This window comes from Eptatretus burgeri, chromosome 5 (assembly GCF_056783735.1).
Source record: "Eptatretus burgeri isolate ZD-2024b chromosome 5, Ebu_testis_v1, whole genome shotgun sequence".
NCBI lineage: Eukaryota > Metazoa > Chordata > Myxini > Myxiniformes > Myxinidae > Eptatretus > Eptatretus burgeri.
This window is the reverse complement of record NC_140965.1, coordinates 98,865,228-98,893,063: the sequence shown is the minus strand read 5'-3', so window position 1 is coordinate 98,893,063 and position 27,836 is coordinate 98,865,228. Positions and strand designations below refer to the sequence as shown.

Below are 27,836 nucleotides of genomic sequence, written 5' to 3'. Positions count from 1 at the left end.
TCTGGATCATCCTCCAGCGACCGTCAATAAGGACATGGTCAATCTCCTTTGCCACACTGCCAGAGTTGGAATACCAAGTCCAGCGATGAGCTTGTGGGCGCTGAAACCATGAACCAGCCACCCTAAGTCCATGACTTCTTGCAAAGTCAAGGAACTTAGTGCTATTCTGGTTCATAGTTCCTGACCCATGGGGACCAACACACACCTCATAACCATCCCTATCAGTTCCAGTCGATGCATTGAAATCCCCCAAGACTAGAAGTGTATCTCGTCTGGGGCACTGATCAACCACAGACTCGAGTGTGGCGTAGAATGCATCCTTCACGGTGAGATCACTCGCCTCAGTCGGAGCATAAACAGAGACCAGGGAAATGACACCGAAGGAGTGACGAATCCTTAATCTCATTATACGCTCGTTGACCGGTGTTACCTCTATTATCATTGGGGTCAGCTTATTGGACACAGCTACAGCAACTCCTTGGGTATGGTAACCATCTGAGCGACCAGACCAATAGTAGGTGTAACCACCCACCATTATCTCGCCGCAATCCAGTCTCCGAACCTCAGAGAGAGCTGCAATCCCGATGTCCAAACGCTTGAGCTCAGATGATAACAGAGACAGGTGATCATCCTCTCTTAGGGATAGGACATTCCAGGCACCCACCTGAAGGGACCGCCTCAGGTTAACCCAAGGAGACCTCCGTCTGGTGGACGACACCTCAGCACCACTCCGACACACTCTCCTGCAATCTGACCCAGGGATGTTACCCCGTGGTTTCCCTCCTATCATCAAAGATTGGGGGTCCCGAAGGTTTTGCCCCAATCCCGTCATCCGGTGAGCTGCCCTGCGAAGGGAAGCTGCACAGGAGGTACTCCCACGGAGTGGGTTTTCAGATTTTTTTTTGCTTTTTTGTGTTTTGCGGAATGAAGGGTTTTACGGTGGCCGGAGTGCAAATCCTGCCACCAACCTCCTAATAAAAAAGTAACCCAACTGCAGGAGGACATCCGCAGACACAGTTGGGCACTAGATATGGATGGCCGTTGGCTCACAAGGAGCTCCTCCGCCCTTTGACAGGTTTTGTTTTTAATCCTGCTGGGTGTCCATATCCAAACACCCTCCTCACCAGAAAACCTGGTGGGGGAGATGGTTTAGTCGCCGACAACCTGACCATGGAACAGGTTAGTACAGGTTTACATGGTACCTGTAGCAGGTCGCAGATCTAACCTGACCTGACACACAACTAGGGTGGTATTTCTAAAATCCTCAATTTTCATCCGATTGACTTGAAATTTGAAGAGGAGTTGCATATTTGGTCATTTAATTCAACCACCAATTATTATTGAGGTTAAATTTGTTTGATGGATTTTGCAGGTATCGTGCTCTGCACATCTTTTTCTTGTTTGTTTGTTTGTCCACACAGAACTTTAGTGTTTTTCTCCACAACCGCTTGTCGGATCAAGACATAATTTTCACCATTGGAGTGACTTCAGATGTAGAACGTTTTAATGACAATTATGACACCCTTGGTCACGTGGTGTGGCAGCCATGTTGGAAAAACGGAAAAACTATGGACCTCTATCTCTGAAACAGCACCAAGGAAAATATTGAAACTTGGCAAATGGCAAGTACTCCTCATGGGGAATAAGTGTGATTTTTTTATGATGTCATATGTGCCTTCATTATGACATCATAATTGCATATGTAGAATGCTATATCTGATCAGTATGAACATTTTTCAGGGTCATCTCAGGATAAAATGGTCCACAGAAAACAATTTGATGACATCATTGGTCACGTGAGTCGGCAGCCATATAGTTTTGTTTTTTTTTAACCTTCAAAAACGTTCTTTTCTGAAGTGGCTGAACAGATCGAGGCGAAACTTTACATGTATGACTGCCTATCCCTGAGGAACAAAAAGATCACACATATGATGTCATAGGTCACATGGTTTGGCAGCTATATTGGATTTACCCTAAAACCTATAAAAAAAATCTTCTTCTCCAGAACAGCTAGCCAGCTCGAGGGGAAACTTCACACAAATGTTCTCCAAGCCTTGGGGATACCAGAGTATGCACAAATAATTGACAAGTCACATGGTCTGGCAGCCATATTGGATTGAGTAAAAATATTAAAAAATATATATTTCTCTTTACTTAATCAATCGACATGAAACTTCACAATTATTATCAATTAGTGATCAGAAATATATATTTTAAATTTCAATCTGATCGGACGCATGGTCTGGCAGCCAGAGTTATTTAAAAAAAAAAACATTGATCTGGGTTCTTTTTGATTTCTTTTGAATAAGGCTCACTTGGCTGTACCTGGATGGGTTTGAGGGTCGAGTAGCAGCAGCTGAAATTCGAATTCTCTACAGGTTCCTCCTGATGACATCATCTTTGCTTTTTGCTTGTTTGGGTTCCTTCTGATTACTCCAATACAGGACTGTACCTATTTGCTCTTCCATTTGATTTGAAATGAATTTATTTTAATCCCATTCTAAATTCAATTGAATAATAATTATCAGTCATGGGTCAGAGTCAAGTGTCCAATGAAAGCGTGGTTACATCAAAGCGGGAGGTCTTGGTACCAGGTCATCACTGCCAGAAGTTATATAGTGGCAGTTCTAGTTATGTCTCTTATTAATTACATAACACACCAGTCCACAAACACCACACAAAATACATGACACAAAACTACACAAACACCACACAAAACAAATCCTGGTGAGGGTCTGCAATCTCTGATTGCTCTTTTTCTTGTTTATGTATTTGAGAAAAAAAAGCAGTTCAATATGTTTACTTTTGGCACTCGAGCCTTCACTGTGAGAGGAGATCAAAGAATGCAGTTGAAAGATACACACTGATTGCTTGTGTGATGGAAGTGTGTGGGAGAGAAATTAAGGAGGTCTTGGATGTGGCAATGCAATTTGTCCAAAATTAGCATAATGGGTTTGAGGGTGAAAATAATAATAATAATAATAATAATAATAATAATAATAAAATGTTGCCAATTAAACTTGATTCAAAATAAATGTATTGTTATAAACCTTTAATGGAAAAATGTACTCAAATACGACATGATTATGACAATTCTATGTGCTTGAACATGCATTTATTTTAATAATATATATTTGCATTTTAATGACCTTATACCTCTTTTATGTATTGAAATATGATCAATCTGCCTAGTAAAGGTGTCCAAAGCAGATTGACCTTTCAAGTTATCATTAATCATTATTCAGGATAATACAATTACCAATTGTTTGAATTTTTCTGCTGAGGGATTTTTTATGAAACAATTAATACAAGGCACCAGCAAGTTTGGTTGGAGATATTATTTTAGCTCAACTGGAATGTTGGTCTAAGGAAATATCCAGATGTGTTCACTATGCTTTTGACAGCTTCTGATTATATATCATTCCCTAGCCTTTTCAAAACAGGCTGATCTTCTCCCCTTCCATACCATAGAACTATATAATCCATCAACGTACACAAAGGGCTGCAGTGTTGACGTCATTCTGTGCCGTGAGAGAATTCAAACATCCAGTTCCTGCATTTGTATGTTATAGCCCTTCAACATTCAACTGATTGCTGTACAAAAGCTTAAAGTAATCTCTTCCAAGAAACCTCAACCTGCAGACTGCGGTGCCAGCATATGGGGAAGAAAAGCATACTTCATCTCACTGAACACCATATAAGAATTAAGTTTCTAAGTACTGGAGAATTGAGAAGAAGACTATGTTGCTTATTGAAATGCCTCTCCAATTCTCCATATCAATATGTTCATGTTTGCTTGTATTTGGTGGTCGCTCGACTACCACTATTCTCAGGTTTTCCGTCTGTCTGTATGTCTGTTGGGTGGTCGCTAGACTACCGTTATTCTCAGGTTTTCCGTCTATCTGTACGTCTGTTGGGTGGTCGCTAGACTACCCTTATTCTCAGGTTTTCCATCTGTCTGTATGTCTGTTGGGTGGTCACTAGACTACCACTATTCTCAGGATTTCCGTCTGTATGTCTGTTGGGGTCACTAGACTACCACTATTCTCAGGTTTTCCGTCTGTCTGTACGTCTGTTGGGTGGTCGCTAGACTACCGTTATTCTCAGGTTTTCCGTCTATCTGTACGTCTGTTGGGTGGTCGCTAGACTACCGTTATTCTCAGCTTTTCCGTCTATCTGTACGTCTGTTGGGTGGTCGCTAGACTACCGTTATTCTCAGCTTTTCCGTCTATCTGTACGTCTGTTGGGTGGTCGCTAGACTACCGTTATTCTCAGGTTTTCCGTCTATCTGTACGTCTGTTGGGTGGTCGCTAGACTACCGTTATTCTCAGGTTTTCCGTCTGTCTGTATGTCTGTTGGGTGGTCACTAGACTACCACTATTCTCAGGATTTCCATCTGTCTGTATGTCTGTTGGGGTCACTAGACTACCACTATTCTCAGGTTTTCCGTCTGTCTGTATGTCTGTTGGGTGGTCACTAGACTACCACTATTCTCAGGTTTTCCGTCTGTCTGTATGTCTGTTGGGTGGTCACTAGACTACCACTATTCTCAGGTTTTCCGTCTGTCTGTATGTCTGTTGGGTGGTCGCTACACTGCAGTTATTCTCAGGTTTTCCGTCTATCTGTATGTCTGTTGGGTGGTCGCTACACTACCGTTGTTCTCAGGTTTTCCGTCTGTCTGTATATCTGTTGGGGTCACTAGGCTACCACTATTCTCAGGTTTCCGTCTGTCTGTACGTCTGTTGGGTGGTCGCTACACTACCGTTATTCTCAGGTTTTCCGTCTGTCTGTATGTCTGTTGGGTGGTCACTAGACTACCACTATTCTCAGGATTTCCATCTCTCTGTATGTCTGTTGGGGTCACTAGACTACCACTATTCTCAGGTTTTCCGTCTGTCTGTATGTCTGTTGGGTGGTCGCTGTACTACCGTTATTCTCAGGTTTTCTGTCTGTCTGTATGTCTGTTGGGTGGTCACTAGACTACTGTTATTCTCAGGTTTTCCGTCTGTCTGTACGTCTGTTGGGTGGTCACTACACTACCGTTATTCTCAGGTTTTCCGTCTGTCTGTATGTCTGTTGGGGTCACTAGACTACCACTATTCTCAGGTTTTCCATCTGTCTGTATGTCTGTTGGGTAGTCGGGAGACTACTGTTATTCTCAGGTTTTCCGTCTGTCTGTACGTCTGTTGGGTGGTCACTAGACTACCACTATTCTCAGGTTTTCCGTCTGTCTGTATGTCTGTTGGGTGGTTACTAGACTACCCTTATTCTCAGGTTTTCCATCTGTCTGTATGTATATCTGTTTGTTTGTATGTAATGGACAGCTCTGGAGGCCAGAGGAGTCAACCGATTTTGATGAAACTTGACTGGTAGGTTCATACCAGGATCTAGTCGTTTGCTTTTGAGCACCGTTACTATTAACGCCACCGTTGCCTCGCAATGGGACTTTGAAATTTTTGAAAAAAAAATCTGAAAAAGGTGGTTTTTTTTCCCCGAAAATAAAAAAAAAATCGGCTTCTGCGCTTTTATGCGTTGTATAATCAACCTTTGTCAAAAAATTTCAGCCCGATCCATCAAAAACTGTATGACTAGTATGCAATTATATAGCAACCACCCATGTCGCCTACCGGCTTGTTTGTCTGTCTGTTTGTCTGCCTGTGTACAGGATATCTAAAAATGTTGCATACAGATCCGGATAAAAGTTGGTGAGCAGGTTGGGTGTGCGACAAGGATGAACTGATTAGACTTTGGTGAAGATCCAGATCTGGATCCGGATTCGACTATGAGAAATTTTAAACTGATTCTTCACCATTGAAAGATGGGGCTGAACTCATATATAGCACGATATCTCAAAAAGTAGTGCACGGATTCGGATGAAACTTGGTGAACAGGTTGGATGTGTCACTATGACAAATTGATTTGATTTTGGTGAAGATCCGAATCCGGATCTGGATCTGATAACCCTTTAATTTTAAAAGTGATTCTTCACCATTGAGAGATAGGGCTCAAAAACGATTGTACAGCACGATATTTCAAAAAGTTATTGGGCCCGATATGTTCTCGTGGATCAGGCATTACATGGCGGAGGTATGCGCTCTACCAAGTACCCTTCTAGTTTTTTTTTCCATTGTTCTGCTCAAACTCCAGCCTTGCTATCTGTTTAAAAACATATTGGGCCTTTAACACTGTCTGGCACCTGACTGCATGCCAAGCTTTCTTCTGATGGCATATGTTGAAGAAATTCTCAATTCCTTCTGTACATTTGAGTCATTTATTAAAAACAAACGAACATAAACAAACAAGCCGTTAGGCGACATGTGTGGTCGCTATATAATTGCATACTAGTCATACCATTTTTGACGGATCGGGCTGAAATTTTTCGACAAAGAGGTTGATTATAGTGCGCATAAAAGCACGGAAGCCGATTTTTGATTTTCGAAAAAAAAAAAAGAAGAAAAAAAGGCTTTCGTATTTTTCCAAAAATTTCAAAGTACCGTTGCTACGCAACGGTGGCGTCCATAGCAACGGTGCTCAAAAGCATACAACTAGATCCTGGTATGAACCTACCAGTCAAGTTTCATCAAAATCGGTTGACTCCTCTGGCCTCCAGAGCTCTCCATTACATACAAACAAACAGACAGACATATAGACAGATGGAAAACCTGAGAATAGTGGTAGTCTAGCGACCACCCAACAGACGGAAAACCTGAGAATAGTGGTAGTCTCGCGACCACCCAACAGACGGAAAACCTGAGAATTGTGGTAGTCTCGCGACCACCCAACAAACAGACAGAGGGGTGAAATATAACCTCCTTCACCTTCGGTGGCAGAGGTAACAAAGTGGGGTTGAAAGGGAAATAGGACACAGGATCAGGCACTCCGTAGATGTAGCAAAGCTCACAGTGAGAAATGTGAGTGACTGTTATAATCAGCAGATGAAGGAAAAGCAAAGCACAAGATAACATCTGCTTTGACACTGGAAGGGTCTCACCAGGAGAAAACCCATAGGTTGGTTTCCATGGGAAGGAAGAAATTTCTCCTCAATACAAGTGTCAATTAAAAGCTAGATGTTGTGATATTTGTGAATAAACATTAGTAAATGCCTATGGATGAACAATTAAATTGAATGTTACATGTGACAAGTTTGGTTTATCACAGATCGGTAAATTGTAATCTGAACTGCTTGATCAAAGGGCTAATTTTGACTAAAGATGGCAGTATTGTATTGTAAACTGCATGGTGAGATTCGTGAAGATGCTGGAATGTTCTCAGATGAAACATCCAGTATCGACGAGAATCACATTTGCTGGAAGGCACGGGATTGTTCTGTGATACTATATAAACCTGCGAGTAGGAGGCGTAGAGAGACGGGTGACACGTGACGAGACGTGTTTTGATCGTCCCCATGCTTGATTGTACTCTGATGAGTGAACAAGGTGTTAATTTTGGGAGTGGTTGTCAACATGTGGAGCTGATTATAAACTCATCAAGATTGTGCATCGGGAAGGAATTTGTTTGAGCTCCTCAATCATCCTGGATGGGCCAGGGTAAGTGAGAGAACACCGCAACAGGACTCAGTCGTTCAACAGCCACGGTAGACGAGGTGAACATGTGTGAGTTGTGCTGGAAGAACTGGGACATTGGGTGTCAGAAACTCAACGTGGGAATCAGAGTTGGACATGGTATTTAATGGTGAACTTCCTCACTTGGGTTTGTATCTGTTTATTTGAAATACAAGTTTCAAAATCGTTACGCTGTTGATGTGATCACTGCAACGTCACTCAGAAGTCACAGACACCAACTGACAAAGATCCATTTGAGTGGTAGCTGACAGGTACATTCGTTCAGACTCGTAAAGCTCAAAGCTTGGACTGCAGTCGTTGGAGAACGCGCTGGGGTTGGCACCATGAACAACATATGCACACCAAAGGGAAGGAAACACCAATGTGCGTATACCCCCCGACAACGGGACTTTCGAAATGACGTATGAATGCCAATGAGGTGTTTCGTGCATGTGCTGTGCGTGCGTTTTCAGTGACTCGGTTCTGCTCGCCGGGCACTTTTAACCTGCCTTCGCGAACACAAAATATGTAAATCGAATAGACTTTTAAAAATATTTTTCACTTTTAAAAGAAAGAGTGTCAATTTTAAAATGGTTCTCCATAAATGTTGTGTTCCTGGATGCAAATTAAACTCACAAGAAAATAGGAAATACGAGAAATATCCGTGGATGAGAGAGTGTCTAGCTCCTATCATTTCCTGTTAATACAAGCAAGTAAGCCTGGTGTTGGCTTCATGATTAGGGTGGCTGGCTTGGGATCTTAGGGTCCTGAATTTGAGCCCCGTTGGCCACTGAATTAACACCAGGTGGGGTTGACTCAGCCTTTCATCCTTACGAGGTCGGCGAAATGAGTACCAGTGTACTGGTATAGGGGCATAGCATCGGCGGGAGAGTCGCACCCCAACAAAATGATGGCTGCCCGGCAGCCACACTGCCATACGCAAGAAGAATACAAGCAGGTGACGGTACTGGATATAACACACACACACACACACACACACACACACACACACACACACACACACACACACACACACACACACACACACACACACACACACACACACGTGGAGGTAGATACTTTGAGTCCAAGGAGGGCTCTGTTTCACCTTCTGAAATCCACATATGGAGATAACAACGAATGACACAACACACACTCTTCTCCTTTTTTTGTTTACATAGTCAAGGCTTGTGGAAGAGCTAGTGGAAGTACACTGAACGGATCAGTACATAACAGGACAAAGGGAACAGTTAAGAGAGGGGAAAAACACCAACAACAGAGTTGAAGGCCAAGATGGCGGGAGGCGTGGACAAGCAATGGGTGTGGGAGGAATGAGGGATAGGAGAGGATGCATGGGGACAATATGGTACAGAAATAAACTCCAAGGAAGAAAAACTGGAACTTTGAAAGGAGGAGGGATTGGGGTGGGTTAACGAGGGTAGAAAAGATCATGGTTTAGGATTGGGGACGATCTGAGATGGTGGTGAACAGCCGTCTTGAATACCTGGAGGGAAGCATAAGATTGAATAGAATGTGGAAGTTGATTCCACAGATGGGAGAAAAGAGGAACAAATGAGTGGAGGTGAGCAGTGATCCTGAATTTTGGTAGTTTCACCAGAAGTGGGTTGATGTTGGATCGTGTGTGTCCTGCAGAAACCTTGGGGGGAGGGTCAAAGCACAGAAAGAGCAGAGGGTGTGATACCAGAAAAAAAATCCATTGGGACCATACTCTGTACAGAGCATTGGTGCTGCCAAAGCAGTCTCCTGGGCTATTAGGCACAATCCTGGATGGGTCTCCACTCTGACACAGGATACTTGAATGGCTTAATCATCCTAGCAAGCTGGTACTTATTTTGCTGACCTCAGAAGGATGATAGGCTGAGTCAACCCCACCTGGTATTAATTCAACGGGAAGCAGGATTTGAACTCAGGACCCTATGATCACTCAAAACCCTGGGATCCCAAGCCCACCACACTAACCATTAAGCCAATACCAGGCATAATAGCAGAAAGGAGCTGGTGGAAGTTAGGAGATACAACCGACCTGTCTGTGGTGGCATAGTGATAGACCCAGAGACTCGGCGTCATCACGGGAGATTCCAATGATATTGAAGGCTTTGGTTTCCACAGCATAAAGCTGAGGAATATGTGATGCAGGGGAGCCAGCCCAGAAGGGAGAGCACAAATCCAGCAGACTGTGGATGAAGGCCTTGTAGAGAGATAGGAACTCAGGTGTGCCAAGGATGGACTTTGCACGAAGGAGGATGCCCAATCGGCCTCTTGCTTTGGAGGCCAACTTTGAATTGTGGCTTGCCCAAGAGAGATCATGACTGAGAATGAGACCCAAGAGTTTGAGACAGTTGTTGAGAAAATACAGAGTTGCCACAAAGTCCCTTTTCATGCAGTTAGAATTTATCTGCATGCTTCCCTCCATTCTCTGCACAAATTTGAATTTTCTCCATGTTCTATTGGACATCTTCCATGTTGAGGGATGGAGGTCATAAAAGCATCCCCTGACAGCTGTTTTGAGGTCTTCAACTGTTGCTAGGCGGAGATGAGAAATATCCTCTTTCACAATGCCCCAAAGCGAGTTGTCACAAGTTGTTAAGTCTGGACTTCGAGGAGGCCACGCTATGTCAGATACATGTCCAATCCATCGTCCACTGAATTCATCATCGATATATTCTCCAACTGTGAGAGCATAATGTGATGGTGCACCGTCTTGTTGCAGGATAGCTGAAGATAGCTGATTCTTGACAGTTGAAGACCCCAAAACAGCTGTCAGGGGCTGTATTATGACCTCCGACCCTCAACATGGAAAAAGATGTCCAGAAGAACATGGAGAAAAATTCAAATTTGTGCGGAGAATGGACGGAAGCATACAGATAAATTCTAACTAAATTCTAACTGCATTCATGCAGTTGGGACATTCCAGGCATCCACCCGAAGGGACCATCTCAGGTTAAACTGAGGAGACCGCCGCCTGCTGGATGACACCTCAGCAACACGCCACCACACCAGCATTTTTTAGATGCTTTCCAGTTTTTAATGTATTTTTTAGTCAATGCCTCAATTTCATGGTTAATGGAAAGGGGCTTTGTGGCCAATAAAAATGGCACAGCCAAAGTGGCTGTAAACTCGGTTGTTGTTTTGCAATAGCATCACGGGCACACAAGAAGGCATCAATGGAAATGGCTGTCGGTAATTCCTCCATGCCCTGGTCTTTGGTCATCATTGGGCTACCAACCTCCCATATTCAGAGTGGATGCTTTAAAAACAATTCCACCGAGGTTTGAAATTTTAATTTTGTATTGCAGTTGACCATCATTATCAAATCGAAACATGCAATATCGATTGCTCAATGTCAAAACCCAACCATCTTCACAAGGCTCGGTGGCTGGTTAGAGCATCTGCTCTGAATCTGGGACGTTTGTGATTCAAACGCGAGCCGAGTCATGCGAAATATATATATATATATATATATATATATATATATATATATATATATATATATATATATATATATATATATATATGGTATGTACTGCTTCCTTGCTTTAGGTCCAGAAATGTAAAAGCATATAGCATGGACAAACAACCATAGTGCAGGTTTTGATGGGCATAATGGCGTCATCCTGTGTCGACGTTCCTCATAAGGGAACTCATATTATTATCATTATTGTTATTTTACTTGTGAGTTTGAGTGTTTCCTTCCCTCCTCTCCCTGTTCCTTCATTCCATTGATGTTTGTCCCACCGTCAGATCGACCTTGCTCTAACATGAGCATCACTTCTGTGAAGATGAAGAAAATAAACTCACCAGGCAACACATATACAATCGATGACTCTTTGCAAAATAAGTTATATGATGAGATCTTTAATATCCACAAACTATAGTGAAAGGAGGAGTAGGAGGAGATGGGGACCATACTCTGTGCAGAGCGTTGGTTCTGCTTCAGCAGTCTCCTTGGCTATTGGGTACAATCCTGGATGGGTCGCCACTCCGACACAGTGTACCAGGCATGCTGGCACTCATTTTGCCGACCTTGGTAGGATGGCAGGCCGAGTTAACCCCACCTTGTATTAATTCAACAGCTGAGCGGGATTTGAACTCAGAACCCTAGGAACCAAAGCCCACCACCCTAACCATTAAGCCAACACCAGGCAAAGGTGAAAGACAGCTGGCTTAACGTCACCTTTTTAGGAAGAGAAGGTAGTTATCTTCAAATCTAATTTATTTCGACCTCAGACCTAAACAGCTAAGAGAAAAGAGCATTATATCTCATCTGTCCTCCAAGTCCTTGAGATACATCTTTTTCATGAATGTACGGGATGTTTCAAAGGTCTTTGTACAGCTATTTCATTACATTATCTGTAAAAAGGTATCCAAGATTCAAAATTAACGATCACCCATCATAAAGTAGAGACTTGGGAAATTTTTTGGCACTTTGATTCACAATGATGGAGCAGCGTGAACGACGTATTTGATGTGACCTCCACGGCATACCAAGCAAGCGTTCACTCCGATATCAAAGATTTTTTGACACCCTCTTGCATGTCAGAGGTGAGATGGATTTTACACACTCCTTCATAGTTCTCTCGAGCTGCTCGATGTTACAAGGGCTATCTTTGTAAACATCGTCCTTCACGTCGCCCCACAGAAAGAAGTCCAGCGGGTTGCAGTCTGGGTAATGGTCCGAGACCAGATGTGTTCTGTCTTGGAGGAGATTACCCTGTTGCCAAACTTCTCTGCCTTGTCAGTGTCTGTGAGAGAATGTTTGACATGCACTTTGTTTGGATAAAGTTTCATGTCCCGTGTCGCGATCCGAAAGACAGTAGTGTTTGTGAATGACCAAGCTCTTGTGAACGCCGGCGAGAGGATCTCCTTGGACCGAGTGACAGATTGTCTCACTGCCTCAGTGTTCTCTTCTGAATGAATAGTCTTCATTCTCCCTGATTTCTGAAGATGGTAAACAGTGCCTTCTTTCTGGAACTTCTTGACATTGTGAAGAGTACAGTTCTAGCTGAGTGGGTCTATCACTTTGATGTTTGCAATAAAGCCGCTGAATCGTAATCACATTGTGCTGTTTATGGAATATTTACCCCAGCCTAATGAAATTAGGTGAAGACCAAGTATTTGACTCCAGACTAATTACCAAATGGTACCAAGACCTTTGAAACACCCAGGTTGCATTTTTCGGAATTCTAAGTATTTGAGGCAAGTTGTTTGAATGGAGTTTTAACCAACGACCCTTGCAGTCTTGTTATAATACAAGTAAGTTCCTTTACAAGGAAATTCAATGGAAAAGGAGGCCATTAGGCCTAGTAAGCCTGCACAATGGTTGCCAACCTATCATTGTTTGACCATACTCTATCCTTTTAAAGTGCTGAGTGTCAAACAAGGAAGCAACTAGGACCATTTTACCTCTGCCACTGAAGGTGAAGGAGGTTATGTTTTCACCCCTTTCTATCTGTTTGTTTGTTTATTTATTTGTGTGCAGGATATCTCAAAAAGTTGTGGACGGATCCGGATGAAATTTTGTGGACAGGTTTGGTGTGTGACAAGGACAAACTGATTAGATATGAGTGAAGATGCAAATCCGACTGCTAGAATTTTCGTGATTCTTCACCATTGAGAGACAGGGCCAAAAACGATATATAGCATGATATTTCAAAAAGTTGTGGACGGATTCGGATGAAAGTTGGTGAACATATTGGGTCTGTGACAAGGTCGAATTGATCCAATTTTGGTGAAGATCCAATAATTTTTTTTTCGGTGATTCTTCACCATTGAGAGATGGGGCCAAAAACGATACAGTACTGTATAGCATGATATTTCAACAATGTATTGGGCCCGATATGTTCTCGTGGATGAGGCATTACGTGACGGATGTATGCGCTCTACCGAATTCCCTTCTACTTAAAGTCTCTTTTGACTCAGCTGGGGTCAGGTTCGAACGGCTGACTTCCCAGACTCAAAGCGGACACTCTAACCATTACCTCACCGAGTCGAGGAAAGTCATCTCCATAGTTTAAAAGCTCCAAAATGACATATTCGAACCTGGAACATTCGTGACAATTTCAAGAGTAATAAATGCAAATATGAGGTTTTGCTTTACAAGTTTTAAAGATGAATCATTCAGGCAGACTTTTACAAGGAATGAACGAGTTACTGCCTTGATGGAGATTTTAAGACTTCATTGATACTTGGGATGAAGTTTTATTGACATTTTTGAATGTTATGATGACAATCATATTGTTGCATTGTACGTTTTAGGGAATTGAACCATCAACGCAATTTTCACAAAAGATTGAAAACGCACACCCAAAGGAATATAAAAGCAGCTGGGACCAGGCCAATGTGAATGTTCTCAAACTTAAAGTATGAAAATAATTTGCTTACATCATCTGAAACACCTATCCCAAAAGAGGAAAGCAACTGCAGCCTCTTTTCGCGAAAAATTATTTTAAGCCACACCAACAAACCACCAGGAAGTGCCTCTCATATGGAAGGAAATCGCAGTACATAGATCAGATAAAATGAAAAACCATCAAAGAACAGCTATTTCCCCTTTGAGGCTCATCAGCTTGAAGCTCGTTTTAAATTAGTCTGATCAAAGGCTTTTGCTTATTTCGGGTTATCGACGAATTCATGACGCAATTTATCATGCCAAGGTACTATAAATGCGTCAAGAGATTGATGGAATTCCCTGTACTATGGACGACTGCATCACATCCAAGGTTGCTTAAACATGCGAGTAAGAGCAGCACAGATTAGAAATACGAGTTATGGCAAAAGTGGTGTATTCAACAGGATTTCCCACCCAATCCTGGGATTAAGGTCATGTTCCAAGAAGGTGATAATGTTTAACCCGTGAATCCATTTGAACATAAGTTCGAACAGAAATTCTAACTTTCAAACTCCCAATGCTGTCAACCTGATGCAACGCATTAAGCAATTGAGTGGACTCTGACTTACCTTGTCTTGAGGACACTGAGAAATTGCAGAATCTCTGAGAATTGGATGAGACGAAGAGCACGAAGAAACCTCAGGCCTGGGAGAGAGGAAAGAAAACAATGATGGAGATGTCAAAGAAGGTTCACATGCTTTGCAATAAATACAGGAAAATTTCAGTGTCCACCTGCACTTTTTGTTTCGGAAAATTTGAAAATAAAGTGAAGTTAATGAAACGGTCTATTTTTTTTTTTTGAGCTCTCCCCCTTCTACTTTGAGGACATATTTGTTCCATCGGTGTGTTAATGTCTACATGCCAGAACCATAAATCTTTAAGATAGGTATGTGAAAGTAGGAAAGTGTGAAAGTAGAAATCTGTTGAATGAAAAAAAAAGAAGTATTTTTTGTTGTTGATCCCAGTGACGTTTGAGTTGTGCTGTGCAGTCCGATTGGCTAGTAGTGCAATCGACACATCATTCATTACAAGAGCATGCATTTTGCTTGCTCTCCACATGGTTCAACAATGTTTGATAGATTACCAGGATGTTTTGAACAAAAAAAAAATGTACGGACTCGTTAACAGTTTGTTAAACACTTTTCAAAAACATACAAAAGGTTAGAAAGGGAAAAACTTGTAAATTTTGACTTTGAAACTCCAGAAATAAATGGCGATGGAGTCCGACTTGGTAGGTGTACGTAAATCACCTGCTGCGGGCATTTGCGAATAATTGTGGAGGTCTATTGGAACCCACTTGGTGCATTATTTATTTATCTATTTTAACTAAAACTAACTGTTGAACATGGGTAATATTTATGGTTCATCATCAAGTTCACGTCAACATGTGAACAAGTTCATCATCCATGATATTGATTCACATCCCATTTTTAAAATCACACACTTGTTTATGCACAAGGGACGTGCGTCTCTGAACTGTAATGATATTCTCCTGTGAATTTCAGCAGATTTGACATTTTTGTTCACCAATCAGAAACCTCATTGCACAATGCTGTCCCACATCATATGACAAACTGTTTGCCACCAAATTCGGAATATCCACAATGCTTTGTGCTCCTGTGACGTCCCATTAACTCAGGAGTCAGGAGTTGCCAGATATTAACAATAGCACCCCACAAAGTTACACTTAATGAGAGACAAAAAAAGTACAGTCATATTTTGAACGAACCTCATATATTTAAAGTAACCAAACGTTTTTTTTTTGTTTTTACTCATGTTGTTTTGACACAAACTTGGCCAATGGCATAAATGGAAAGCATGACAAAAGAGGGCAATAGAAGCAACAAACTGGGCAAATGAGTTTGATTTCCTGGCTCATGATGGTGAATGCTTGTTATCCGGCTCAAAAAGGCCACCATTGGGACACTCGCTGTGTGACTTTCTGGCTGATGACCTCCTGCGATTAAGCTCCCTGGGTCCCCATTGCCTCAATGTTTAATTATTCACCATTCTCATTATCACTCCAGGAGTGTTTCCGTGGTAGCGGAAAGGGAAAACCTGATCTTTTTTAACCCGTTCTTTTTACCCACCTGAGTAGTACTCAATAATGTTTGTTGCTACCTGTGCTAATCATTCCCAACGGTACAGGTGGACGCTTGATAAATACTAAACAAATGTATTTTCTTGTTAAGTCTTCACATCTTTCCACACTTGATTTAATTTCACCTGACAAATTAATTATACAACCCGAAACTTTATTACAAGATGATCGAATAATAGAATTTGTTTTTAATCTTGGAGTACATATGTAGTACTCCATATGTAGAGATGGCACAGGGGAAAAAAAAATGGCCACACATTCAAATCTGTACAAAATCTTAAAATAGAACAAAGTCAGTGTGGGAAAACTTGGAGATGATATTGAAATCCATGAGCAAGAAATGAGTCATTGTTGGCCGAGCATGCACAAATCAGAACCTCCTTGGCAGCGCCACAATAAAACAGCGAAAACTGACAGAACAAGGCCACAGTTGCATTTGTAAAAAATAAAATATATGTAATAATAACAATAAAAACAACAACTTTGGGCTTTTAGACCTGTCTGTTATTGAAGATGACATTGTGTTGTTCGTCTGTTATTGCGGATGACGTATCTTTGTTGTCAAGGGCAAGGCTGTTGAGACTTGTCCTTATTCACTCCCGTGTTCCGTGTCTGTCCCATAAGGTGTAGGATAGTTTTTTTTTTCATGGACATCAACAGTCGCAGCCTCTGATAACTAATTACCACGCAAAAAGTTCATTGGCCACTGCTCATAGAAAATGGTAGCTGATCGAGTGACTAAGTTAGTGATTTTAAGCAAAACATTTTATAATATTTGCGATAAAATTGGTCATATTATAACATCGCTCAATTGTCAAAATATTGGAAGAGGAGGTTGGCTTAAAAACACATTACGACAGACCATTCATGCAATGTCAATACATTTTCCAAGAGCATTATTTTGTGAACCCTGCTCTTGTGAACCCATCAATCAACATTATTTCACAAGAAGATGGCTTGCAAGCAGGAGAGTTGCTTCATGATGCATCTCTGCTTAGCATGGTGTCAACTTCCCACTTACTGTCCAGATTGGTAGATTACCACTTATCACATCTTTGCCGCATATGTTGGTATCATTTATCACCTCTTTAAATCCCCCTGCAACAGCAAAGATGATCTAATAATTAATATGCCATTGAACGTTTAAGGATCAAGCTGGACCAGTTGTGTCCATCTTGGATACAAATGTTTGAGATGAGCTCAGTTCCTGATACTCACTTGCTGGAGGGATAGCCAAGAGGTATGAACACTCACCTTTAAGCTGTCTAGCCTGGGTTTGAATATTTACCCAGCAATAAACTGTCACCCTGGTGTTTCACAGACAAGGCCAGGCATCAACATGTGTGCCGTCCCCCAGATAGACAATAAACTGGGTGTCCCATCTACCAGCATTAGTTGGTGGATGTTAAAGATCCCACGGTATCCGTCGGAAAGAGTAGGCTTTGATTGCTATCACTGGTGCTGTGGCCAAATTCAAAATTATTGCTCTAACCTCCAGGGGCACTGCATTAGTGGCACAGCTAAACCCAGGCATGTGGAGCATACTCAAAAAAAAAGAAGAATCAAAAGAAGAAGAATGTACCCAAAGGCATTTGGGTTGCTACCCTGTATTTGACCTCATTTAATATGGCAGAGTAAACACAACATGTCGCATTGCCAGGTGCATCGACAGGCATTAAGAGACGAATAAGCACGATGGCAATGCACATAGGGGTATGAGCACATCCATTGCTACTGATCAGATGGATCTAAAGCATTTAATTTTACAGACAAATGTAACCCTAGCTTCATTCAATTCCTGCATAAATCATGCATCACATCAGTTGACAGGATTAACCATTCAAACTGCTTGGATTTATTTGCACAATTTGCGAAAGGAAGATCTTGGCATGCACCACAATAGATGAATGCTGGAATGACTGCAGACATGCGTCTTCCTGTTCATCCATGACAAACATTATGTTTAATCATCAGTATATTCAACGAGAAATCTGGCTGGGAATCAATTGCCGCTCGAGTGACATCCGTTCTGGCCTCTCAGCCGTGGCAGTAGATCAAATCGTTGTCCTTGCACCAGCCAATGGCCATAATCAATAAATCACTGGTTTGGTGGAGGAATGGGGGAGCGCAAGTAAGTGAGAGTACTTTATCATTATTGTTCTTTCACCAGAGCTGTCGACATGAAGCAGTAATTATATAGCTGTTCTAATTATCTTTGGTCGAGTCGTCATATTGCTTCTGCTGGAGTGCTACTGCACCGCTCGATAAACAATCGTTTTGGTAATTATTGCTCATAATGAATGTGAAAAAAAATTATAGATGTATCGGCACATGTAAGTAATGAACGCTAGATCTGCAGTATTTTGTCATGCAACAATGAATGCAATTTACCTAGCCAGCTGCGAGATAGGTACACGGAGACGAAGACGGGTGGGACGGTGAAAAAGTCAACGATGGAGTTGACTTCAAGCCAAAACCACAGCTTGTCGCTCGCAGCTATGAACTGTGCAGGGAAGAGCAATAATGGTGTACGGAGAGGGATCAAAGAAAGCAAGGAAGAAATTCAATGAAATCAACAATGCTGTGAAGTCCATATAATGCAATGTACAGCATTTGATCTGATTTGCCAATCCCTAGATATTGGGGACAGAAGCTCAAAGCATTCAAATCCTCATTTGGAAGGTGGCATAAGGAAAACTTAAAAATTAGTATTACATGTGGTGGTGATGATTTACCTGCCCTTCAGGTCAAGAAGATGATTAAATTATCATTAGTGAGCAAGTGATGTGCTAAAACGTACTTCCTGCTCATTTATCAGTTGTAAAAATAAATCAATAATTACACAAAGGAGTAAACATTTCATCAATGATAAGAAAATGATAAATTTTGTGAATTGTTCATCTGAAGTTGTCATGGACACTAGTTGATGCCATCATTTCAAGCAATGGCTAAAGAGTGGGAAATGAGATCACAATGATTAATTAATCAATGTGTAAAGTATGTTCAGTAATGTATGCATAAACTATTTGTAGTTACTTATGAGTGCTTCATCAACATGTCAATTGTTGAGAGAGTGAATAAAGCGGGTTAATAAGGAACTGAAAAGAGGTTAACGAGACATTAGCAGTGAGTAACCCTAACAGCTGCAAGCATAATTATCCACAATTTTTAAGTCACGATATATATTGCGAGTGATTGCAAAAGTGACACGAGCTGACACTCAAACCTCAAAATTCAAGCTTCCAAAATGATTGCGATGAGCACACTCGTATTATGTGGTGAATAAGTGACTTGTGGTTAATATTTAAGGTACCGCATCTAATACATCTGCTCAATGGGGAAAGGCTCAGGACATGCTCGGCAGCTAATACTAGTTACAGGTGATGCTTTCGGATTTGAATATGGATTTTCCCATCCTCAACTAGCATTTTTTATGAAGTGGTTTGTGATTTGTTGGCCATTTGATAAAGTTGGTGAATGAGTGTAGTACAGCTGTGACATACCCGTAAACCGAAGTATAAAAGGAAGAACACGTTAAGTCCCATGTCTATTTGCAGTGTGATGTCCTCTTCAAAGACATTGCAATCCTCAATTCGGCTGGCAGGAAGCACAATACAATCACGCGTTCACACATTGATTTCGCAAGTATCACATCCTTGCTCCTAATCATTCAATCAACAGCTGAAAGATAACAAATGGTTACAATTCCAATCAAGCCATCATATATAATTCTCTATTGGTCCCATTCTCAAAATTTGTTATCGTGCACCACAAGGTAAATAATTGTTTCAAAACAATACGAAACTTTCAAAAGGACGTATTTCCCTGCAGAATGCTTTGTGCACATGCACAGAAACCCTAGGAAATGCCAGCATCCAGGGAATCACAAATTATATTGTCTGTGGTGGATGCAGATTGTTACTTACAACGGCTCACTAAGCGTCTGAAATAAGGTGAAATTACTTGGAAAAGTACTTGGGAGAAAGGGCTATGCCTCTGCACAATGAAAGACCTGGAGAACTTTCTCAGCTCGCCAAACGGGCAGCTGTTCGTACTGAAAACTCTCGACCATGAGTGGAGAGGTGTGTGCAACACAGATTCCCCAATGGATCGCCACCAGTGAATGGGCCGCTTATCTGGATTAGTTGTTTCGTAACATGGGAAGGACATATCTAGGACTTGTGAATATACAGGGTAAGTTTAAAATGATATTTACTATTAATCATGTTGGGAAGGAGGGTGGAGCTCAGGGAGCTAAGAGTGCCATTATATATATATATATATATATATATATATATATATATATATATATATATATATATATATATATATATATATATATATATATATATATATATATATATATATATATATATATATGTGTGTGTGTTTGGTTCTGGAGTCACAAGAGATACTCCACTAGATTTTTGCATATATTGCTAAAAGTTGAAGCATCTGTGTACGTCGATATATGTGTGTATATGTATATATATATATATATATATATATATATATATATATATATATATATATATATATATATATATATATATATATATATATATATATATATGTATATATATATATATATATACATATATCTTCTTCTTCCTCTTTCGGCTTGCTCCCGTTAGGGGTCGCCACAGCGGACCAACTGTCTCCATTTCGCTCTATCCTCCACATCTTCCATTGACACTCCAACCACCCGCATGTCCGCCCTCACCGCATCCATGAACCTCTTCTTTGGCCTTCCTCTTCTCCTCCTGCCTGGCGGCTCCATCTTCAACATCCTTCTCCCGATATACTCCGTTTCCCTCCTGTGCACATGTCCAAACCATCTCAATCTCGCCTCTCTCACTTTGTTTCCAAACCGTCCTACCTGCGCTGTCCCTCTTATACACTCATTTCTTATCCTATCCATCCTCGTCACTCCCAACGAGAATCGCAGCATCTTTAACTCTGCCACCTCCAGCTCTGCTTCCTGTCTTTTTGTTAGCGCCACCGTCTCCAAACCATACAACATAGCTGGTCTCACTACCGTCTTGTATACTTTCCCCTTCACTCTTGCAGCTACCCTTCTGTCACAAATCACTCCTGCAACTCTTCTCCACCCACTCCATCCTGCCTGTAAATATATATATACATATATATATATATACATATATATATATATATATATATATATATATATATACATATACATATATATATATATATATATATATATATATATATATACATATACATATATATATATATATATATATATATACATATATATATATATATATAAATATATATATATATAAGCCTGGTGTTGGCGCAGTGGTTAGGGCAGTGGCTTGGGATCCAAAAGGTCCCGAGTTCAAGCCCTGTTGGGCCACTGAATTAATACACCAGGGGGTCGACTCAGCCTGTCATCCTTCCGAGGTCGGCGAAATGAGTACCAGTGTACTGGGCCGGTGTATACCCCGGTTAAAATAGGTGTACCATATCCCTGTGTCGTAAGAGGCGACCAGGGTTGCGTCAGGAAGGGCATCCGGCGTAAAACATGTGCCAAATCACTATGCGGATCATACGGATGATCCGCTGTGGCGACCCCTAACGGGAGCAGCCGAAAGAAGAAGAAGATATATATATATATATATATATATATATATATATATATATATATATATATATGTACAGTCATGCGCCGCTTAACGACGTTCCGGGCAACGACGGATCGTATATACGATGGGGATCTGCCAGCTCTAAAAAAAAAAAAAAAAAATTGTAACTGAAAAATTCCAATCGCTGAGTTATGCAGCCTTGTAAAAAATAGCACATACAATTATGTACACTGTACAGTACATAATACCTCATAATGAAAATAAACGACAGTGTGGCCCTGTTATAATGCGATCGTTGAGGTCCATAAAATGTCATCGCGAAAAAAACAGGATCGTGCTAAATCAGGATTCAAGGAAATCGGCTTTCAAACTGAACCAATGTTTGCACGTTTACCTTCTAGCAAGTAAATTACCTTTCAATTGAAGAATTCCACGAATAAATCGTTGTTTTAAGTCGACATTAAAACACATATTTGTTTTTAGTGAAGCTTTTTATGTTGTTAAAACAATCCTACTGTTCCGAATATATTGTTGCGGTTGAGGAAATTCGCGGACCACCATTCAGGTCCTGTAGGTGAGATATCTCTGTAAGTACGTGTAGTTAGCCCCAAACCCGTTGTTTAGAGGGAATAGATGTGATTCATTCGGGCTGCGACCCTTTAAGATAGCCGTTTTTCTGTTCTATCTTTATTTTGAACCAACCACGTCTCAACCGCCATCACACAACGGCCACCGACCGCAACGCCGCTTCACAACAAAAACAACGCCAACAGCCACGACCTTTACCTTCACAACTCGCTCCCGCAAACATCGCATCACCGCCATTCCAAACGTCGCTATGACCATGGACCACCACTTTAGACCCTCCACCACCTTCGCCTCTCCTTCTGCGGCCATTCCCGCACCGCTTGTGGGCACCGAGCGTCAGGCTGTCCTGGACTCGTACAGGGCGCGTGCCGAGCCGCGGGTACAAAGTGCGGCCTTTCCGAGGAGAAGTCGGATCAGGAATGATACACGCCCACTTCTGATCCGTCCAATCAGCAAGCGCGGGGCGGTTTGGCCCCGCCTCCAGGCGCGTCGGAGTAGAATCGAGATATGCAAATTCGAGGATCAGGGGAGGCTCACGCCCCTTTTTCTCCGTCCAATGGGCGAGCGTGGCTCCAGCCCCGAGCTCGTTCTGATCCAGAAATTTGCATATGGGTTCTCCTACACCACTATAAAGCGCCCAGTTGGAGTCAGGAAGGTCAAAGCGGTCAAGTCAGTTTGGGTCGGAAAGAGTAGTTTTGAGTTGGAGAGAAGGTTGGAGGCAGTGAGTTGGAGTCAGGAAGGTCGAAGAGTCAAGGCGAGTTGGAGGCAGTCGAATCGGGTCTGGAGAGTGGCAATCTGTCGGGGTTCGGAGTCTGTCGGGGAGCTTCAGAGAGAGGGAGCCTGGAGCACGGTCGAGGTGATTTGCTGCAGTCGGCTGAGGAGAATTGCGGAGGGGACCGGATACCTCGGGTCCGAGGAAAGGAAGACGGCGGTCGGCGACGAGGTCGCAGTGGAGTCGCTCGTCGCGGGACCCAAGCAAGCCAGCTATCCTCTTTCCCCAGAGCATCAACAATTCCCCCCTTTCCCCCCCCCCCGCGCTGAGATAGTGCGAAAAGGGGGCCCCGTTCCCACCCCACTCCAAGCAGTGCCAAAGAAACCCGCGAAGGAGCGTGGAGTCGGGGCACCGCTGCCACATTTGCGGCTCATCACAAGACACGGGTAGGATCCACCCGGTCTCGCGGCCCACATGCCCCGTCTGCCCCCTTGTCTTTGAGGGTGGCCCTTTTCTTTTGCTTTTGAGTAAATGTGTTGTCAGGCGCCGTCTGTAAAGTAAAACTGTGTAAGTGTTGCCGTGTGCTCGCGTAGTCGGTAGTAGATCTGCATTGTTGTGTTTCTTTTGTAACATCTGCTTTTGGTGCATAATTGTTGTAATTGAATATGTGTGCTCTCCGTGTGCCGCGGAATAAATATGAATTATGTTGAACTGTTTTCCCGTTTCGCTTCGTCTTTTCTTTAATTGAAGCTCCATCTTGCTTCACGTAAAGGGTTGGTAGTGGGCTTAATACGCCCGATAATTAATCGGAACCGTCGAGGTCGACGATAACACCGCTCGGGTCGCTTAAGTGGCCCGTGTCCGGAGTCGACCTGCGGCGAGGTGTGATCGCGCGGTCTACCCTCCGTGTGGGTAATTAGGTAGGTCGAATTTGGCAAACAACCCTATCCCACGCGGGGGGGCCGATTGGCACGATCGTGGTGAGGCCAAAAGGCCCACCCGTGACTAGTTCCCGGCGTTAGTCCGAGAGGGTCACGACAGAATTGTCCGTCCGGTGGGCGACGTGCCACGATTCGAGTTACGTGGCTGCTCGCACGCCGGCGGGCGCGAATTCGCAACAATATATATATATATATATATATATATATATATATATATATATATATATATATATATATATATATATATATATATATATATATATATATATATATATACACATCACAATTGACAGTTGCTCGTTTCTTGATTTGTAAATTATAACATCGATGCAATGATTACATATTTTTTAATCCAAACGCTATTTATTCATCTTTCTATAATCGATGCGAGAGGAGATTGTAAGCTGCTGCTAACAATAGCAATGGCCGTCATGAACAGCACAAAGGTAAATCTAACGTGTCTTCCGTCTCTCTTGGATGTGTTACAATTGCCGACAGTATTCAGTACAGTAACATGCTGTACAGGTTTGTATCCGAGGAGTAATAGGCTACACCATATAGCCGAGGTGTCTTGGTTTGTGTAAGATGTTCGAAAACGAAAAAAAAAATGATGTTCGCACAACGACGACGTCGCTTAACGACGCGTTTCTCAGAACATAACCCCGTCGTTAAGTGGCGCATGACTGTATGTGTGTGTGTGTGTGTGTGTGTGTGTGTGTGTGTGTGTGTGTGTGTGTGTGTGTGTGTGTGTGTGTGTGTGTGTGTGTGTGTGTGTGTGTGTGTGTGTGTGTCCTGGCGCTTGTCCTCACCTAAGTTAAGATTGTGCAAGAATTATATCGGGATAACTATGCTCTGAGTCTGCTTTTGTAAGTTGCTTGTATGTTGCCGCAACTCTCACATTTCTTCCCATTCCTGCTACAGACAACAATAAACAACATTCACTGTGCCACATATCTTTCCTCACCTGCCTGTAATAAATCTTTTGTCGAAATATTCCAAGCTCGTTTTTGTCTGTTCTTTCATTGATCTAGCATGGTCCGTATCCTAACTTAGCCAGGACTTTATGACCAACCATCTGTTCCTTTTAGCCAGTATGTCCTTGGCAGTGTTGCTCGACTGCATCTGATCCAGTAAAGTGATCCGATTCAGCCAGGCGTTCCGAGGGTGTGTTCCCCAGTAATTAGGTCACGTGATGAATTAGGTAACCTGATTAACCCATTACGGGAAGACCCTAGGTCATGTGGTTGAGTTATTGGCGTTCACAGTCGGTTAGCGACCTGTCGCGTCACAGAATTATCCGTGTGTGATGGCCTGTAATTCCGGGGAGTCTGGTGGAACACGAGATAGCTTCCCCAACTAGAGGTCTTCTCACCTGACCCCCAACAATATATATATATATATATATATATATATATATATATATATATATATATATATATATATATATATACATACATACACGAGTGGTCAAAAGTTTTAGAACACCCCCATTTTTCAAGTTTTTCCTGAAATTTAAGCAGTTTAATGTTTTAATGTACTCTGGAATTAAAGCATAGAACAAATAAACAATTGCAGATAAAAAAGAAATCATGGCATCATTTTGTTGAACAAAAATTAATCTAAATTTTTGACTCATCAAAGTAGCCACCTTTTGCAGATATAACAGCCGAACATACTCGTGGCATTCTTTCTACAATGGAAATCAAATATTGTTTGGAAAGTGCTTTCCAACACTGACTCAGAAGTTCCCACAAATGTGTTGCACTTGTAGGTTTGCTTTGCTTTCACCCTTCTGTCCAGTTCATCCCAAACCAGATCGATGGGGTTTAAGTCTGGAGACTGTGCGGCCATTAAATGATTTGAACCCTTCCGTCTTGTTCTTTTCTTCTCAGGTAGTTCTGACATAGCCTGGAGGTATGTTTTGGGTCGTTATCTTGCTGTAGGATGAACCTCTGACCAACTAGGCGTAGACCAGAGGGTATTGCATGGCGCTGCAAAATGCTGTGGTAGCTCTTTTAGTTCAGGGTGCCAGTCACAATGTGCAAGTCGCCGACTTTTGGTCCAGCAAAAGAGCCCCAGATCATCACGTTTCCTCCTCCATGTTTGACAGTTGGTGTCACTCATTGAGGAACCATCCTTTCGCCTACTCGACGGCATACAAAAACCCCTTGCATGATGAACCGAAGATTTCAAATTTGGATTCAATGGTCTACAAGACCTTCTTCCAGTTTTTAGTAGTCCACTGGCGGTGCTTCATGGCCCAGGCAAAACTCTTTTTCTTATTTTGCCATCTTAGCAATGGCTGTTAGCCACCTATTATGGAAGCTGTTGACTCTCAAAAACTTGTCTTCTGATTGTGCTGTGACTTTGGGTCTGCCAGACCTCTTCCTGTCAGAGTTTCCTCCACTTTCCAAGTGCCTTTTGATGGTGTAGGAAACTGTACTCACTGACACCTTGGCTTCTTTGCAATTTCTCTAAAGGAAGGACCTACACTTTTAAGGGTTATAATGGTCTGTCTGTCTTCCTTTGTTAATTGTCTTTTTTTTTTTCGCCATTATGATAGCAATATACTACTTCCTGCAGTGCAATATTGTCCAAATAATGCTTCAAAGGGTGTAGCAGTCTGTTCCAACACTGTTTTTATCCAGACAGAGGGTTTGTAACTGATCAGCAATAGTTGCGACACCTGTATAAATTGTTTACATCAACTTTCAAGGCTTAATTTACTTCCATTGCTGCAGAACAGCTGCAGTTGCTAACCCATGACTTGTTCCCTGAAAAGGGCCTTTTTTGACAACTCTGAAATCTACATTATTTTTCAGTTCTTGGTAATCTAAACGTTTATTTTAACCTCTGGCAGTTTACCGCTTAGCTTTGTACCATTTCAGGTTATTCACTGGACGTGAACTGCTTAAATTTCAGAAAACAAGCTGGAAAAATGGGGGTGTTCTAAAACTTTTGACCGGTAGTGTGTGTGTGTGTGTATATATATATATATATATATATATATATATATATATATATATATATATATATATATATATATATATATATATATATATATATATATATATATATATATATATATATATATATATATATATATATATATGCTTCTTCTTTCGGCTGCTCCCGTTAGGGGTCGCCACAGCGGATCATCCGTATGATCCGCATAGTGATTTGGCACATGTTTTACGCCGGATGCCCTTCCTGACGCAATCCTGGTCGCCTCTTACGACACAGGGATATGGTACACCTATTTAACCGGGGTATGCACCGGCCCAGTATACTGGTACTCATTTCGCCGACCTCGGAAGGATGACAGGCTGAGTCAACCCCCTGGTGTATTAATTCAGTGGCCCAACGGGGCTTGAACTCAAGACCTTTTGGATCCCAAGCCGCTGCCCTAACCACTGCGCAAACACCAGGATATATATATATATATATATATATATATATATATATATATATATATATATATATATATATATATATATACATTCATACATATACATATTTATTGGCACTAATGTATATACATATATATATATATATATATATATATATATATATATAAATGCATATAAACTGTATACATTGTATATATATATATATATATGTATATATATATATATATATATATATATATATGTATATGGATATTTACATACATACATGTATATATGTATAAATACATATTGTTGCGGGCCAGGGATCGGGTGAGAAGACCACTGGGGGGGGGGGGAGGGGGGAGCCATTTCTGCTCCCACCAGACTCCTCGGAATTGTAGGCCGCCGCACACGGATAATTCTGTGACGCGGCGGGTCGCTTAACAGACCGTGGAAGCCAATAACTAAACCACGTGACCTCAGGTCCTCCCGTCTATGGGTTAACCGGGTGACCTAATTAAT

The 27,836-nt window shown here is 41.8% G+C and overlaps 1 protein-coding gene across 10 annotated transcripts in view; it reads right to left on the bottom strand.

The window, feature by feature from the left end:
* Nucleotides 1–27,836, bottom strand: part of LOC147027036 (calcium-activated potassium channel subunit alpha-1-like) — a 278,274-nt gene that overhangs the window by 147,074 nt on the left and 103,364 nt on the right. For all 10 annotated transcript variants that reach the window (XM_085883106.1, XM_085883110.1, XM_085883114.1 and 7 more), the window contains 3 exons: nucleotides 19,576–19,669; nucleotides 18,464–18,575; nucleotides 14,541–14,616 (listed from right to left, as the gene is read on the bottom strand). In XM_085883106.1, the coding sequence (XP_085739232.1) occupies nucleotides 14,541–14,616; nucleotides 18,464–18,575; nucleotides 19,576–19,669 (282 nt within the window). The remainder of the gene's footprint in view (nucleotides 1–14,540; nucleotides 14,617–18,463; nucleotides 18,576–19,575; nucleotides 19,670–27,836) is intronic.